The sequence below is a fragment of the Gouania willdenowi genome, chromosome 6 (genome assembly GCF_900634775.1).
Source record: "Gouania willdenowi chromosome 6, fGouWil2.1, whole genome shotgun sequence".
NCBI lineage: Eukaryota > Metazoa > Chordata > Actinopteri > Blenniiformes > Gobiesocidae > Gouania > Gouania willdenowi.
In genome coordinates this window covers 64,880,047-64,897,232 of record NC_041049.1, presented here as the reverse complement: position 1 = coordinate 64,897,232, position 17,186 = coordinate 64,880,047, and the positions used below count along the sequence as shown (strand labels likewise).

The window sequence follows — 17,186 nt, the reverse complement described above, 5'->3', positions numbered from 1 at the left end:
GCATGGTCTCCTGTGACGTAATATGTAAAAGAAAATTGGTCATTGACTTTTGATCCACAGGTATACCAGGCATTAGGAAACAGGCATGGATTAAGGAAAAGGAAGTACTGAAGGGAGACAGGAAGAGGAGGAACTTTGGTGAGAAAGAGGAAGGTCCACAGAAGACACTTGACATTTATTACAGGACCACTGAGAAACTTCAGCAGATCCTTCCCTCCTCTCAGCGAGGATGGAGGGTCAGCTCTGCTTTCCACAGCTCCTCAACACCTCCTGCACAAAGCCTGCGACACCACAGGCAAAAGACGTGCTCCTTCAGGTTGTTCTCTCCCTCGTCTCCGTGCTCACCACTGCTCTCAACCTGCTGGTCATCATCTCCATCTCACACTTCAAGTATTCTCATGTTAACTCAGTAATTTGTATTTTTCAGTGACGTCTGTGATTGCTTTGTGTTGTGTGATGAAGAAAGGATCAGTGTTTCTTCTGTTGCCATTGGTGATCTGATGATGTTTTCAATCCTACAGGCAGCTCCACAGCCCCACCAACCTCCTCTTACTCTCCCTGGCTGTGTCAGACTTTCTTGTAGGCCTTCTGCTGATGCCGGCTGAAATAACTTCCACTCAGTCCTGCTGGTTCCTGGGTGACGTTATGTGTGTTCTTTATTACATCAATGAATTCGTCATTACCTCCTCATCTGTGGGAAACATGGTGCTCATATCCATTGACCGTTATCTGGCTGTGTGTGAACCCTTGCATTACCACAGCAGAGTCACTCTGGGCAGAACTGTTATGTGTATCTGTCTCTGTTGGTTGTGCTCTTTTATCTATAACACTACTTTAATCCTAAATGACTTTTTTGGGGAGTCCAAACTGCACAAAGCCTGTTGGGGGGAGTGTGTCGTTGTCCTCAGCTACATGACATTGACTGTGGATTTTGTCATTAACTTCATTGGCCCCATCTGTGTGATCATAGTGTTGTACATGAGAGTGTTTGTGGTGGCTGTGTCTCAGGCTCGGGCAATGCACTCACACATCACCGCTGCCACACATCAACCCTCCAGGGCTTTGATGGTGAACAAGTCAGAGATGAAAGCAGCCAAAATTCTGGGTGTTGTTGTAGTTGTGTTTATAATATGTATATGTCCATATTATGCCCCATCTCTTTCAGGTGAGGACGTAGAGGAGAGCACCTCATCCTCTCCATTTAACGTCTGGCTGGTGTACTTGAACTCATGTTTGAATCCCATCATTTATGCCATGTTTTACCCGTGGTTTAGAAAATCTGTCAAGCTTATTGTTACACTTAAAATGCTGCAGCCAAACTCCCGCCATGCTAAATTATTATAGACACTGTCACAAACACCCTGTGCAGCACTTCACCCCTCAGTCAATAATACTTTGTCATCAGCAAAGATATGTTATGGCAAATTGCAAGGATTACACAAAGTTGGATCTTATTTTATGGTCTTGTGTCATGACTTGAAATAACAGAGAACTCCTGAATGTGTGATAAGATTATTGACAGATGTATTTTTATTCTGCTGAATACAACCTTACAGATTATGATTTGTAGGTAAGTAAAAAAAAAAAAAAAAGTGGTGAAACATTGGTGATTTTATTCAAGCTCTTCTTTTTCTGCACTAAACATGACTAATATTGAACAAAACTATTTTAATGTACATCACTGGTTGTCCAAGAGAAAAAAAAAACTCACGGGTCTCACTGCAAACAAAGCACATATCACTCTTCTCTTTTGTTGGGCCTCTTCAGCTCTCTGCTATACTGTGATGCTTAAAAATAACATGGAACATTCAGGTGGATTTCATTCCTGCACCATGGATGATGTAGTTATTTTTCAACATGTTTATGATTCCTATAAGCATCATTGTAAATCTGTATGCAAGAGTATTTCTAGTAACTCAGGCCTGAGCCATGCAGTCTCACATCACTGTTTTGTCTATATTTGACGTCTTGACTCTGAAACTGTGAGAATTTAATATCATGCACTATAAAAAATAATGTGACACAAGGCCAAAAAAAATATGTACCACAGACTGGTTGCAAAATATTACATATTACATATTGTAGTAATAAAGTTACCTTTGGAGAAGTAAACAGCAGTGCTTTTATATGAACAAATGTGCACCTATTACACAAAACTCTGAGGCCACATCTTGTTTGTGTAAGAGCAGATTTGGATACCTTTTAAAATCAATAAATGCTAAAATGTGGCGCTTGTTAATGCAGAATAAAGTACAAAGTTACTTTTTGGAAAAAAACAGTAAAAAGGGGTATAAGCATTTAAAGTAAAGCAGGGGATTCTCAGAGGTTAATGTCATTTCACTCGGGAAAAAAAAAGATAAGCAAAACACTAAACAAATATTTTGAAAATGAAAGACACCTCTGACCTATCTAACACGTTTCATTGAAAAGTAAAATGTATCTCCGCAGTTACAATGAATAGTACCGGTAATAAAAAAAAACATTTTTACCTCAGTCTGTGCTAGTCAGGCTCTGTCAGTATAGCCCTGGTAAATGTGAGTTCTAGAATCAGAATCAGAATCAGAAATGTTTTATTTGCCATGTACAGTTTTGAGGACAGTACAAGGAATTTGACTTGGTGGTTGGTGCACAAAACAAGCAACAAAAAGAAATAAAAGAAAGAAATAAAAACAAAACAACAAAGAACAACCCAGCAACAATAATAATAATAATAATGATAAATATAAAGGATGAGGGATAAATAAAGGATAGATAGAGAATAAAGGATAAATAGGATAAATAGGATAAATATAAATATAAATATATATATACAGTGCAGCATGGTATCAAGCTGGTGGAGGTGGTGATCGGGTGGGGGGGGGGGGGTTCAGTGGGTGACTTGGGGTGTGTTCATGTGGATGGTGGCAGAGGGAAAGAAGCTGTTTTTGTGTCTGGAGGTTCTGGTCCTGATGGACCGAAACCTCCTACCAGAAGGGAGAGATTGAAACAGTTTATGACCGGGGTGGGAGGGGTCGGCCACAATCTTTCCTGCACGCCTCAAAATCCTGGAGGCGTACAGGTCCTGGAGGGAGGGCAGATTGCAGCCGATGACCTTCTCTGCAGAGTGGATGATACGCTGCAGTCTGGCCTTGTCCTTGGCCGTAGCTGCAGCGTACCAGATGGTGATGGAGGAGCAGAGGATGGACTGGATGATGGAGCTGTAGAAGTTCACCATCATCTTTGTTGGCAGACTGAACTTCTTCAGCTGCCGCAGAAAGTACATCCTCTGCTGAGCTTTTTTGATAAGGGAGCTGATGTTCAGCTCCCACTTGAGGTCCTGAGTGATGATGGTCCCCAGGAAGCAGAAGTACTCCACAGAGCTCACTGTAGAGTCTCCCAGGGTGAGGGGGGTGAGGGGGGCTGGGTTCTTCCTGAAGTGAAGTGAAGAGAATAAAATATATTAATGTTTGAGCCCTTAAGATTAAAATTGGCTGTTTTATTATAAGAACAGGCACTAAAGGAATGCAGTCAGCTTGCAGGTTAAGTACAATGGGAAATATGAACAGTTAGCGCTTTTAATGCATATCAAGAATTTGTTTGAATTTAGCTTATTCTGTGTGTAATGAAAAAGGTAAAAGATGAATGAATAAATGATGATGATAAAATAAAACACCCACCCTGTACAAACACCATCCAATCAATTTAAAATCATAATAAAACAATTACTGACTTCAGGGGGGTGGAGGGGACGCTGGCGCAGTCTGTGTGCTGCTTCTCCATCAAAGAAAACCCCAATACACCATTGAAGGTAGAATCCTTTCAAACTCTAACTTCCACCAGTGTTTGTAAAATCTATTCCACCCTAAATGAGGCCTGTCCACCTGGCTTTGGATATTTGGAGAAAGCCAGTAGCACTGGTTGTCATGGGCGTGACCTTGCGACCTACTCCAATGATCTGAAACTCTCCCCTGTGCCACTTCCCCAACTGTCCTCATTTAAATGACTTTCATTTAATGCAAACTCCCTCTCACCACGATAATACTCCTCATCTATCGGCCTCATAAACCAAATTTAGCCTTAATCCCTGAGCTACAAAACCTTCTCACTACACTCTGTACAACACCTGCAAACTTGATAATACTTGGTGACATGACATGATTATCCAAGTTGACTCCTCCACCTGCCACTTTGCAGCTGAATTTCTCCACTCATTGGACTGCCTAAACCTCAAACTGAGACAGCTGATGCTTTACTAGACAAAGAGGTAAGGAAAGGATTCATGATCGGTCCTTATGAGAAATGTCCCTTTTCATCAACACGTATTAATCCGGTAGGCATAGCAATCCAAAGTGTACTATCAATCAATCAATCAATCTTTATTTGTATAGCGCCAAATCATAACCAATGGTATCTCAAGGCACTTTACAGTAGAGCAGTCTTAGGGACGGACTCTTCATTTTGTGGATACACACATATGCATATATACGTATATACACATACATATGTATCCCACACCCAACATGAATTCAAGGGAATAAAAAAAAAAAAAATCCTAATTATCAATTTATCTGCTCCCCATAATAGCTAAACTCACATTATTAAGTTTAATCCCTTCTGCTCAATTTTCTTCACATTATGCCTCCATCGACAATGATAGACTGTATATATACATATTTTCATGAGCTGAATTCAAAGATCTAAAACATTTTCTATATGCAGCAGTCCCTCGTTTATCGCGGGGGTTACATTCTAAAAATAACCCACAATAGGCAAATTCCGCGAAGTAGTCAGCTTTATTTTTTACAATTATTATACATGTTTTAAGGCTGTAAAACCCCTCACCACACACTTTATACACTTTGCTCAAACAGGAATTAATATTTCTCTCTTGTTTAGACACTTTCAAAGTTCAAACCTTTGTAGATTTTAAAACATAAAATTTAGAAGCAGGTAAAAGTTATCTCTGTAGCACTGAGCTAGGATTGCATTAGCCGCTAATCACACCGGCTTTTTTCACTGGTGGTTTATGTTTGTGAGAGGACAAAAAGGAACACAGCTTCTCGCTTCAGCAGGCAGTGAAACCCAACGAGTTGGATGTGTTACTGGTGGGTGAACGTAGCATTAGCCAATCAGGACGCAGAATACAATGCGCGTTCAACGCTGTAAAAAAATTTATCAAAAATTGCACTGTAAAAAAAATCCATGAAACACAGAAGCCGCAAAGGGTGAACCGCGATATAGCAAGGGACTACTGTACAGAAAATACCTATTTCTCACAAAATATTGTTCACAAATCTGTCTAAATCTTTGTTAGTGAGCACTTCTCCTGTGCAGAGATAGTCCATCCCACCTCACAGGTGTGGCATATCAAGATGGTGATTAGACAGCATGATCGTTTCACAGGTGTGCCTTAGGCTGTCCACAATAAAAGGCCACTCTAAAAAGGTTCAGTTTATTCACAAAGCACAATGCCACAGATGTCTTGCTTGTTCATGTGGATCTTGTAGGGTTCTTTCTTTCTTACTATGAACTTTATATTTTATTATATATTATATATATATGACTTTGTTGTAATTTGCGCTATATAAATATGGTTGAATTAAATTTAATTGAATAGATGTCACAAGTTCTGAGGAAGCGTGCAATTGTCATGCTGATGGATGGTCCACCAGAGCTGTTGCCTGTGAATCGAATGTTTATTTCTCTACCATAAGCCGTCTCCAATGGCGTTTCAGAGAATTTAGCAGTACATCCAACCGGCCTCACAACCGAAGACCACGTGTAACCACACCAGCCCAGGACCTCCACATCCAGCATGTTCACCTCCATGATCGTCTGAGACCAGCCACCCGAACAGCTGCTGCAACAATCCGTTTTCATAACCAAAAATTTTCTGCTGTCAGAAACCGTCTCAGGAAGCTCATTGCATGCTTGTTGTCCTCATCGGGGTCTCGACCTGACTCGAGTGGGCCAAAACTCACATTTGTTGGCGTCTGGCACATTGGAGAGGTGTTCTCTTCACTGATGAATCCCGGTTTTCACTTTTCAAACATCAGCCTATTCCAGTTCCTGTCAATATCCAGCATCTTCACACAGCCATTGAAGAGGAGTGAACCAACATCCCACAGGCCACAATCAACAACTTGATCAACTCTATGCAAAGTAGATATGTTGCACTATGTCAGGCAAATGGTGGTCACACCAGATACTGACTGGTTTTCTGACTCCCTCTGCGTATGCTTTTCCACAAGCTCATGGAAGAGCAAGGAAGAGCTCCCTTCGCTACAGGCTTTCCACGCAGCTGTGTAGGGCAGAGAGATCCCAGAACAGAGTCTTCCCACCAAATCTAAAATGCATGTTAATAAACAATTTGACTAAAGTAATCCTGACTGAAATTGAGCATCACATTAGTTCAGGCAGGCACAGAAATCAAGCCAGCCCAGCCCCTCAGCTGACAGTAGCAGTTCACAACTAACAGCATCCATCAGTTGCTCATCCAGCAGTTCAATTTCCATGCTTCTGCTTGGTTAGAGGTAGTCATGGCGCTGTGTTTAAACCATTGCAACACTCCTACTTTATTTTAATATGATAAATGTGGACATTAAACATATGAGATTCACCTCGCTTCACTTCACCACCTCACCACAGGTGGTGTCATTTGCTCACGTTTACAAAATGTTCATATGCCAGGGTCACAGTTAACAAACCAGTCTGTACATGTATGTTTTTATAAATCACAAACTTTGCGTGGAAAATATAATAGCGCATCTTTTCGGGCCCCTTTTGTGTGTGAAATGGTCATAAATGAGGCCCCAACAGAGTTGATAGTTGTTGCACTTCTTTCTTCCCACAAGTATCCAGATTAGAGTTTAGATTCTTGGTCCGAGCCCGACCCGAGTTCGGGCCTCATTTTCCCTCTGAGCTGTCGGGCCGGGCTCGGGCTTCATTTTTAACTTTTTTTTTTTTTTTTTTAATCTCTATTACATTAATATTTTTTATTAAACCCAAAAACACTTCTATATTGTGGCATCATTTATAAAGTAATTTCTGCTAGTAGTGGGACAGGATAATGACGGTGTTGTGTTGCGTTTTGTTGTTCAGCGTTCACATTCACTGAATATTATTTACTGATTTTGCTCATTCCTCACTAGCTGCTGGAGCGCAGGGAACTAATATGATTGCGTGCTTCAGTCAGGTCTGCGCTCCACGCACGGGCCGCCCGTTCTGGTCTGCAATGCTGTAACGGACTGGGTTCTATGTTCTGGTTATGTTCCACTTGTGTGTATTCAGTAGTTAACTGATGCTGAGATTTCCCATGGCAGAGAAGGGATCATGGATACGTGCAGCTTTCTCTGCCAATGTGTGTCTTTGTTGTGTTGGCTGGGAGGCTGGGGAACAGGCGGGCGTAAGTGGGGAAAAGAGGGAACAATTCTGTTCCCACAGTAGTGTGAGTGTATGATGGTGTAAGATGGTTCTCTGTATGTTTGATTGTGGCTCAGGTGGTAGAGGGTCGTCTTCTGATCGAGAGGTTGGGGGTTCGATCCCAGTACCTGACTATGTGTCGAAGTGTCCTTGGGCAAGACACTGAACCCTAAGTTGCTCCCAGTGGTCGACTAGCGCCTTGCATGGCAGTCCTGTCCCACTGGTGTGTGAATGTGAGAGTGATTGGGTGAATGAGCTGATATGTAAAGCGCTTTGAGACTGCTTCAGTGTGGTGATAAAGTGCTATATAAATCAAGTCCATTTATTTTTGGCTCGTTACTACAACCGCCATCAAAGCCTGTAAAACTGTGATAACGGCTCGAGTAACGCCATTACAATACCTTTTGGGCTGCGGTAAGTGTGTGCACGCCCTCCCCTCTCTCCCCCCTCGCTGTGCGAGGCACAGCGCTACTAATCTACCGGCTGCAATACGTTCAATAATATAATAATTTATGTCGGGTTTGCTTCAGGCTCGGGCCTACAATTAAAGTTAATGGGTCGGGTCGGGCTGGATTTTTTGGGCCCGATCTAAACTCTAATCCAGACTAGCTGCACAGTCACCTGTAAATAATATGCAAAAGAAAATCAGTCATTAACTTTTGATCCACAGGTATACCAGTCATTAGGAAACAGGCATGGGTTAAGTAAAAGGAAGTATTGTACAGAGGATGAAGTGAAGGGAGACCGGAAGAGGAGGGACTTTGGTGAGAGAGGAAGGTACTTGACATTTATCACAGGAGAACTGGAAAACTTCAGCAGATCCTTCCCACCTCTCAGCGAGGATGGAGGGTCAGCTCTGCTTTCCACAGCTCCTCAACACCTCCTGCAGAAAACCTGCAATGTTGCAGGCAGAAGACGTGCTCCTTCAGGTTGTTCTCTCCTTTGTCTCCGTGCTCACCACTGCTCTCAACCTGCTGGTCATCATCTCCATCTCACACTTCAAGTATTCTCACATTAACTCAGTATTGTGTATATTGCATTAATGTCTGTAATTATGTTGTGTGATAAAGGAAGGATCAGTGATTCTTCTGTTGCCATTGGTGATCTGATGATGCTTTCAATCCTACAGGCAGCTCCACAGCCCCACCAACCTCCTCTTACTCTCCCTGGCTGTGTCAGACTTTCTTGTAGGCCTTCTGGTGATGCCAACTGAAATCCTTTCCGCTCAGTCCTGCTGGTTCCTGGGTGACGTTATGTGTGTTCTTTATTACATCACAGGCTTCGTCATTACCTCCTCATCTGTGGGAAACATGGTGCTCATATCCATTGACCGTTATCTGGCTGTGTGTGAACCCTTGCATTACCACAGCAGAGTCACTCTGGGCAGAACTGAGATGTGTATTTGTCTCTGTTGGTTGTGCTCTTTTCTCTATAACACCACTTTCATCCTAAATGACTTTTTTGGGGAGTCCAAACTGCACAAAACCTGTCAGGGGGAGTGTGTTGTTGTCCTCAGCTACATCACAGTGACTGTGGATTTTGTCATTAACTTCAGTGGCCCCATCTGTGTGATCATAGTGTTGTACATGAGAGTGTTTGTGGTTGCTGTGTCTCAGGCTCGGGCCATGCACTCACACATCACCGCTGCCACACATCAACCCTCCAGGGCTTTGATGGTGAACAAGTCAGAGATGAAAGCAGCCAAAATTCTGGGTGTTGTTGTAGTTGTGTTTATAATATGTATATGTCCATATTATGCCCCATCTCTTTCAGGTGAGGACGTAGAGGAGAGCACCTCATCCTCTTCCTTTGTCCTCTGGCTGGCGTACTTGAACTCATGTTTGAATCCCATAATTTATGCCATGTTTTACCCGTGGTTTAGAAAATCTGTCAAGCTTATTGTTACACTTAAAATGCTGCAGCCAAACTCCCGCCATGCTAAATTATTATAGACACTGTCACAAACACCCTGTGCAGCACTTCACAGACTTTTGATAAATGTATTTTTCTGCTGAATAAATCATATTTTCAATCTTACAGATTATGATTTGTAAGTAAGTAAAAGTGATTTTATTTAAGCTTTTATTTTCTACACTAATGTTGGACAAAACTATATTTTAATGTACATCACTGGTTGTCGAGCACAAGAACATATTACTCTTCTCATTTGTTGGGCCTCTTCTGCTCTCTGCTGGTGCTTAAATATAAAATGGAACCTTCTGGTGGATTTCCTTCCTGCACCGTTGATAATGTAGTTATTTTTGAAAATATTTATGATTCCTTTCAGCATCATTGTGGTCCTGTATGTGAGAGTGTTTCTAGTAATTCACGCCTGAGCCATGCAGTCTCACATCACTGTTTGGTCTATTTTTGATGTCTTAACTTTGAAACTGTGAGGATTTAATATAATGCACTATAGAAATAATGTGACACAAGGAAAATAAATAAATAAATGTTCCACTGGCTTGTTGCAAATTATTACATATTGTAGTTATAAAGTAATCTTTGGAAAAGTAAATAGCAGTGCTTGTATATGAACAAATGTCTACCAATTACAAAAAAAACTTAGGCCACAGTCTTTGTATAGGGCAGGGGGTACTGTACAAACAGCAAACAGAGCACAGTATATAACCACAACAACAACAACAACAACTGGTATGTTCTTCTCAGAGTATGTTAGTTAGTTAGTTAGTTAGTTAGTTAATTCATTTATTGTCCACAGTGTGGAGATTTATCTATGGTCTCATATAAAAACAACAAGCAGAACAGCATAACAACAACAACAGCAACAACAACAACACTTACACACAGACATCTTCATGGCAAGAAGCAGGACAGCAGTGGCAGTATACAACACATCAACGGGACATGGTGTTCAGTACCCCAATTGCTTTAGGGATAAAGGAATTCTTAAAAATATTACGATTTGCCCTTGGCACTTTGTGACGTCTACCCGAGGGGAGAAGTTCAAACTCCCTATTGAGTGGATGGGACGGGTCGTTTGCAGTTTTGACAGCTTTTTTCCTCAGCACTTCCTCGTACATACAACTTACTTGTTTCTGTTTTGTCCCTATGATTTTTGAGGCAAGGTTTACTATTCTCTGCAGCTTGCTTCTTCCTTTTATGTTTAGGTTCCCATACCACATTACCATATTAAAAGTTAAAATGCCCTCAATCAGGTTCTTATAAACTGTTTCCATAATGTGCTTGCTCACTCTAAAGGAGTTGAGCTTGCGCAGTAGATGAAGACGTTGGTTACAAGTTTTAAAAATATAGTCTGTGTTTTCACTGAAATTTAGATTACAATCAATATATGTACCTAAATATTTGAACTTGTCTACTACCTCTACAATTTGTCCCCCAATTATAAGGGGCTGCACAGGGTCCTTTTCATGAAAAACAAGTTTCTGTGTTTTTGTTACATTGATCTCTCAGGAACTTTCATCGTACCACTTCTGGAGAGATGACACATATGCTCTATAAGCTCCCTCTCCGACTATGTCCCCCTCCTTTAATAAGGCAACCAGGGCCATATCATCTGCATACTTAAACAAACGAAACTTTCCCAGATCGAATTGGAATTCGTTTGTACAGTGAGGCAAAAAAGTATTTAGTCAGCAACCAATTGTGCAAGTTCTCCCACTTAAAAAGATGAGAGAGGCCTGTAATTTTCATCATAGTATACCTTAACTATGAGAGACAAAATGAGAAAAAAAAAATCCAGAAAATCACATTGTAGGATTTTTAATGAATTTATTTGCAAATTATGGTGGAAAATATGTATTTGGTCAATAACAAAAGTCCATCTCAGTACTTTGTAATGTACCCTTTGTTGGCAATGACAGAGGTCAAGCATTTTTTGTAAGTCTTCACAAGGTTTTCACCCACTGTTGCTGGTATTTTGGCCCATTCCTCCATGCAGATCTCCTCTAGAGCAGTGATGTTTTGGGGCTGTCGCTGGGCAACACAGACTTTCAACTCCCTCCAAAGATTTTCAATGGGGTTGAGATCTGGAGACTGGCTCGGCCACTCCAGGACCTTGAAATGCTTCTTATGATGCCACTCCTTCGTTGCTCGGGCAGTGTGTTTGGGATCACTGTCGTGCTGAAAGACCCTGCCACGTTTCTTCTTCAATGCCCTTGATGATGGAAGGAGGTTTTCACTCCAAATCTCACGATACATGGCTCCATTTATTCTTTCCTTTACATGAATCAGTCGTCCTGGTCCCTTTGCAGAGAAACAGCCCCAAAGCGTGATGTTACCACCTCCATGCTTTACAATAGGTATGGTGTTCTTTCTCCTCCAGACGCGGCGAGTTGAGTTTTTACCAAAAAGTTCTATTTTGGTTTCATCTGGCATATGACATTCACCCAATCCTCTTCTGGATCATCCAAATGCTCTCTAGCAAACTTCAGACGGGCCCGGACATGTACTGGCTTAATTAAGCCGGCCTTTTTAAAAAAAATCTTTTTAAGTGGGAGTACTTGTACAATTGGTGGCTGACTAAACACTTTTTTGCCCCACTGTATATATGGAAAAAAGTAATGGGGATAAAATAGTTCCTTGCGGGGCGCCAGTATTAAGTAAAATGATGTCGGACCGAGTATTATTAACCAGAAGCTGTTGAGGACGGTCAGAGAGGAAGTCCCTAACAAGGTGGATAATACCACCGTTTACTCCTATATCGATAAGTCTCTGCAGCAGGATGTGAATCTGCATGCTGTTTAAGGCAGAAGTAAAATCGATAAACAAGGCCCTAGCAAAGTGGGAGGGGGCTTGAAGGTGCTTTGACAGAGTGTGGAACATACTGACAGTTGCGTCATCGGTTCCCCTCTGACTTTTGTAAGCAAACTGGAGATGATCTAAGCTGTATGAAACCGATGCTGTGATTTGTCTGCTTATAACTCTCTCAAAACATTTTCCTGAGATTGAAGTAAGTGCAATGGGCCTATAATCTTTTAATTCAGTAGCTCCAGGTTTTTTAAGGTTGGGCACAATATAAGACATTTTCCATAATTTGGGTATTGTTAAAGAATTAAGCAAGCACTGGAATAACTCCAGCACAATACCTTTAAGTTCATGAACATTTTCTTTTAGAACTCTCCCTCTCAGGCCATCTGGCCCCGGGGCCGAGTTGGGCTTAATACTAGACAGGCTGGCAACAATCTCATGTTCATTCAGTGTAATAGGGACATATCCAGAGATGGATCTACACACACTATCAACACTAAAATCATTCTTGTCAAAATGACTGAAAAAGACATTTAGATCATTTGCAAAAGATGGAGAGGGGTGTGACAAGGGGGTACACTTTTTTTTTGTTTCCCGACCCATCATCACATTTAAACCTTCCCATGCTTTCTTAGCATTTCCTGAGAAATAATGACATTCAACTTTATCCTTGTATTCTATTTTTGCTTTACTCAGTTTAGATCTTAGTTCACATCTTTTTTCCTTAAGTAACTCAGTATTACCATTTCTAAAAGCGTGTTTTTTCTCACGAATGCATTCCTTAAGATCACTAGACATCCATAAATTGTTATTTGGAAATATTCTAACAGTTTTAGTTCGAGTGATTTTACTTTCATTAAACAACAAATAGGACGTAAAAGTGTCAATTAGTCCATGAGGGGTGTCACATGAGTTAAGAAATAGCCAGTCGGTAGTCTCTAGCTTGCATTTCATCTCCTCCCTGCAGTCCTCAGTCCAGATCTCAATTTCCTTTCTCACTGTCCTTTCCCATCTCAGCTTAGCCCTGTAACGTGGAAGTAGATGGACGACGTTATGGTCAGACTTCCCCAAGGCAGGCCTACAGATGGGTTTATAGGCGTCAGGTATGTTGCTATAACACTTATCCAGGGTGCGTGGAGGCAGGTGGGACAGTCCACGTATTGATGTAAAGTGGGTAGATGATCGGACAGGTCACAGGAGTTAAAGTCCCCGAGCAACAGGACGGGTTGGTTAACTGCACGGGACAGAGCGGTGTTATAGCTCTCGGCTATCCTGGCTGCAGCTCCCACGAAGTCCGGCCCAGGAACGTAGGCCAATATGATTGTAATCTGGCCAAACTAACTCGGGAGGTAAAAGAGGCGAAATGAGACACACGTTCCCGGACGGTGTACTGGGTAGCCCAGCGTGTGTCCATGTAGACACACAAACCACCGCCAATAGATTTCCGTGACGAATTAGTGTCTGTCAGCCCGAATTATTGTGTAACCCGACAAGTTGGGGTCTGACATCTCCTCTTTCAACCAGCTTTCCGTAAAACAGATGAGGTTACTCAGTCGGTACTCATTGTCATATTGAACTTTAGCGGTCATTTCATTCATCTTGTTGCTCAAAGAGCGAACATTAGAAAAAGTTATTACCAGTAGAGGATGTCTGCTGCCGCGCCTCCTTAGTCTTTCTCTCACTCCGCCTCTGGATCCTCTTTTCTTTATTTTAGTCCCTTTTCACGTTCCGATGTTTTTGAGTTGCGGATACTTGATCAGCGGCTCCAGACAAGAGTCCTACGGCTTGAATGAGTGCCTGAGTGACAACAGCTGGACCCGCGTGTAGGTGAGGATGTCGGCTATTCCGTATACACTCCATACTTTGGCGATTAAACTGCTGAGAAGGCACACAGCCAGCCAAAGTAATATGCCGGCGCTGAACTTCATTTTGTCACAAAGAGAATGCGGGCACGATCACTTAAAACAACAAAAAACATAAAAATGACAGGAGACGAGACAGACCGGTGAGACACTGGGTCAGCAGCAGAGCCGCGCCCCCAATTTAAGTGCCATGTGAGTGCCATGCACTCACACATCACCGCTGCCACACATCAACCCTCCAGGGCTTTGATGGTGAACAAGTCAGAGATGAAGGCAGCCAAAATTCTGGGTGTTGTTGTAGTTGTGTTTACAATATGTCTATGTCTATTATATGCCCCATCTCTTACCATGGCAACATTGTCCATGAACTAAACCTGGTCGCTGGCAAGTTTTATCAAAGAAACCCTGGGTTTCTACCTGACTTTATAAACACTTTGATGTACCTTGACACTTTTCTCTGAAACACATTAGTAACATCACACACCACAGACGTGCTCACATCATTACTAATGTTGTGTTGCTTTACCTTTTTTTTTTTGTGCAAACAGTAGTTTTCTTTCTAACATTGTAAATACAGAGCATTACGTGAAAGTCACTGAGATGTTGATCTGCATTAAAACATCTTCTGACATCTGTAGTAAAGTTCTCTGAATACAAACCTGTGGATAGTATAAAGGAGGAGATGACAATTTAAATAAATCCACTTTTAAGGCTCGATTTTTGTTTTATATTACAGTTAAATGTGTAGTTCATGCATCTACACCGTAAAAATGACAACTAGTAATTGCTGATTTAATTAAAGTTTTCAAATTAAAGTGACTCAGAAATAAAGCTTTCCATTTTCAACCTGAAAAAGCTTGTCTGCCCAACACATTTCTGTCATTGTTGTCCTAACTAAGATTTGCTAAAGAGCATAACTAAGATTATCAACTTTTGAGTAGATTTTTTGAGTGAGGCTGAGAACCTGTGGGAAACCCCATATATGACTGACGCGCGCATGCTCACGTGGACCGTCTGAACAAGTTTAAACTCGACCAAACGGACCTTCAACTGAACCTGAGCTGTGTGATGGTGGTCCGTCGACGTTTTTAATTTTATTTTTTACCATTACGGATTTTCGCCTGGTCTGCAGTGTAGTGTTTGGACATTTTTTGGACAGAAGCGGGAGCTGCGGACCATTTTGCAGGTAAGCTAACTTTTCTACTAGCGCCCTTCACCCACTTCTATGCTAAGGTTTTAGCCCAGAGCATCGGCCCAGCGTGTTCTATCCCCGCAAAAAGTAATGTTTGATAGTGTTTAATGTCAAACACTGAAATTTTGACAGACTTTCATCACAAAATTACGGTATTTCAGACTGCTTTTTTTTTTTTTTAACTGCACGTCTGCCTGGTAAACCGTATTAGCTTATTATATTAACTTATATTGTTTTGTAATACTTTTTAATGTTATCCTTGCGTGGAGACACGATGTTTGCATGCATTGACCAACAAACTCCCGCCGATGTAAGCAATGCCGGGGCAGGCAGGCATCGCTTTCATGGCTCGGTGTATGACAGACATGTGCGACAATTATATGACAATGATGTAAGTAACTTGCATATGATCTAGCATTATTTTTTCTTTTTTTTTTTTTAATAGTCAGCCTTTATCCGGTGCTGCACTGTTAATTGAAATACATGTAGCCTGTGAGTAAAATAATTACAAGATCTATTAAATGTTTATCAGGCACCGGGCTGGAGTAAGTAATTGTTTATTTACTATTATAGTTGGTGTCATTATTATTTTTATGTCATTATTTAGTGATGTAAATGTTTTTGATAATATTTTATTTAACAGTTTGCATTATTGGTGCATAATATATATTTGAAATAATACTATTGAAGCCAATGTGTGTTATGTTTTTTTTTTTTTTTTTTTCTTCTTTCTTTCTTTTATAATCTGGGTTTATTTCCAATGGTTGATTGTCGTAATCTTGTGAATTATGCAATCGAAAAATGCGGAAGTAGACGTCAGCGCGACTAGCGCGGGAAAAAAGAGGGAGAGGAGAAAGGAGAGTGAGGTGTGCGCGAGGTGTGTTGCTGACCGGAGAAATACAGACGTAGAGACGGAGTGAAGCTAAGTGAAGGCTTTCAGGAGTTTTGACGAGTTCGACAGACTTCAGCGTGGAGAGCGGAGGACGGGTCGTACCGTGTAGGACCAGGTGTGAGAGAGGCGCGAACGGAGGAGTTAGCCGAGCGGGCTAACGAGGAGCTACCGTGCAGGACCCGGTGTGAGAGCCGCGGACGAGGAGGAGGCCACTGCTGGTTAACGGGGAGCCACGTATCGGCTACTGTGTTTGGGAACCGCAGTTGCCCTGTGTTTTCACCGCACTCAATGTTTTGAAAGACAGAGTTTCAACGCACCCAATGTTTTGAAATACCTACCAGCTGGAAACAATAATTGCATCGAGTTGTGAGTAAGGCAGAGGAAGTCGTTCGTTTTAACTATTACACGTGACTGTGTGTGTGTGCGTGTGTGTGTGGTGTGGGCCCACCACCATTGCTAGAGTTGATTTGACACATGTTGGATTCCATTGTGTGTGGCGTTGTATACTAGGGATGTAACGATTAATTGTAAGGCAGTTAAAAATCGATTCATAGGTATCACGGTTGATATCGATTTTTTGACAATTGAATCGCAGTACTTTTTTTAACCACAAGTGTAGGCGGCGGGCGGAATCTGCTAATACTTTCTTTCTGGCCGCCTTCTACTCTTAAATATGTTAATAAATGATTCATTACCCCTTAAGCACCGAAAGAATATCTGTAATATTACTTGAATATCTGTAAAAGTCACATTTTTCTAGTAGCTCTGTCTGCTAGCATAGCTTCTCTTCTTCACTGCAAGATATCTGCATGCCAACCGACCACTGTGTTACCAGCGCCCTCTGCTGGTCCAAACAAATATGACGTAAATCAGTGTAATCACGTTTTTTTTTTTTTTTTTTGTTTTTTTTAAAGTCCAATTGTTAAGGCACAAAATACATTGTCAGTTGCACTTTTAAAAGAAAAAGAACTATTATGCAGTTTTGCATTGTTTATTATAGAACAAGAATTTAAATTAATAGGCTTCATTTTCATTTGTATTATTCCTTTATTTATTTCATTCAAGATTTATTTTTAGTTAAATTGCATTGTTTTGAATTGTTTATCAA

The 17,186-nt window shown here is 41.3% G+C and overlaps 2 protein-coding genes across 2 annotated transcripts; both read left to right on the top strand.

Moving 5' to 3' along the window:
- The first annotated feature begins 229 nt into the window (after positions 1 to 229).
- On the top strand, positions 230 to 1,344 carry LOC114464287 (trace amine-associated receptor 13c-like). Its single transcript, XM_028448333.1, has 2 exons — positions 230 to 390; positions 522 to 1,344. The coding sequence occupies exons 1-2, from the start codon at positions 230 to 232 to the stop codon at positions 1,342 to 1,344; spliced, it is 984 nt and encodes a 327-aa protein (XP_028304134.1).
- A 6,899-nt stretch (positions 1,345 to 8,243) lies between these two features.
- On the top strand, positions 8,244 to 9,353 carry LOC114464285 (trace amine-associated receptor 13c-like). Its single transcript, XM_028448331.1, has 2 exons — positions 8,244 to 8,404; positions 8,531 to 9,353. The coding sequence occupies exons 1-2, from the start codon at positions 8,244 to 8,246 to the stop codon at positions 9,351 to 9,353; spliced, it is 984 nt and encodes a 327-aa protein (XP_028304132.1).
- The last annotated feature ends 7,833 nt before the right edge of the window (positions 9,354 to 17,186 follow it).

Excerpts from the sequence above, each read along its gene's own strand:
- LOC114464287 (XM_028448333.1), top strand. The coding sequence starts at position 230 with ATGGAGGGTCAGCTCTGCTTTCCACAGCTCCTCAACACCTCCTGCACA. Across the intron at positions 391-521 it reads ATCTCCATCTCACACTTCAA|GCAGCTCCACAGCCCCACCA; the intron begins GTATTCTCATGT and ends TCAATCCTACAG.
- LOC114464285 (XM_028448331.1), top strand. The coding sequence starts at position 8,244 with ATGGAGGGTCAGCTCTGCTTTCCACAGCTCCTCAACACCTCCTGCAGA. Across the intron at positions 8,405-8,530 it reads ATCTCCATCTCACACTTCAA|GCAGCTCCACAGCCCCACCA; the intron begins GTATTCTCACAT and ends TCAATCCTACAG.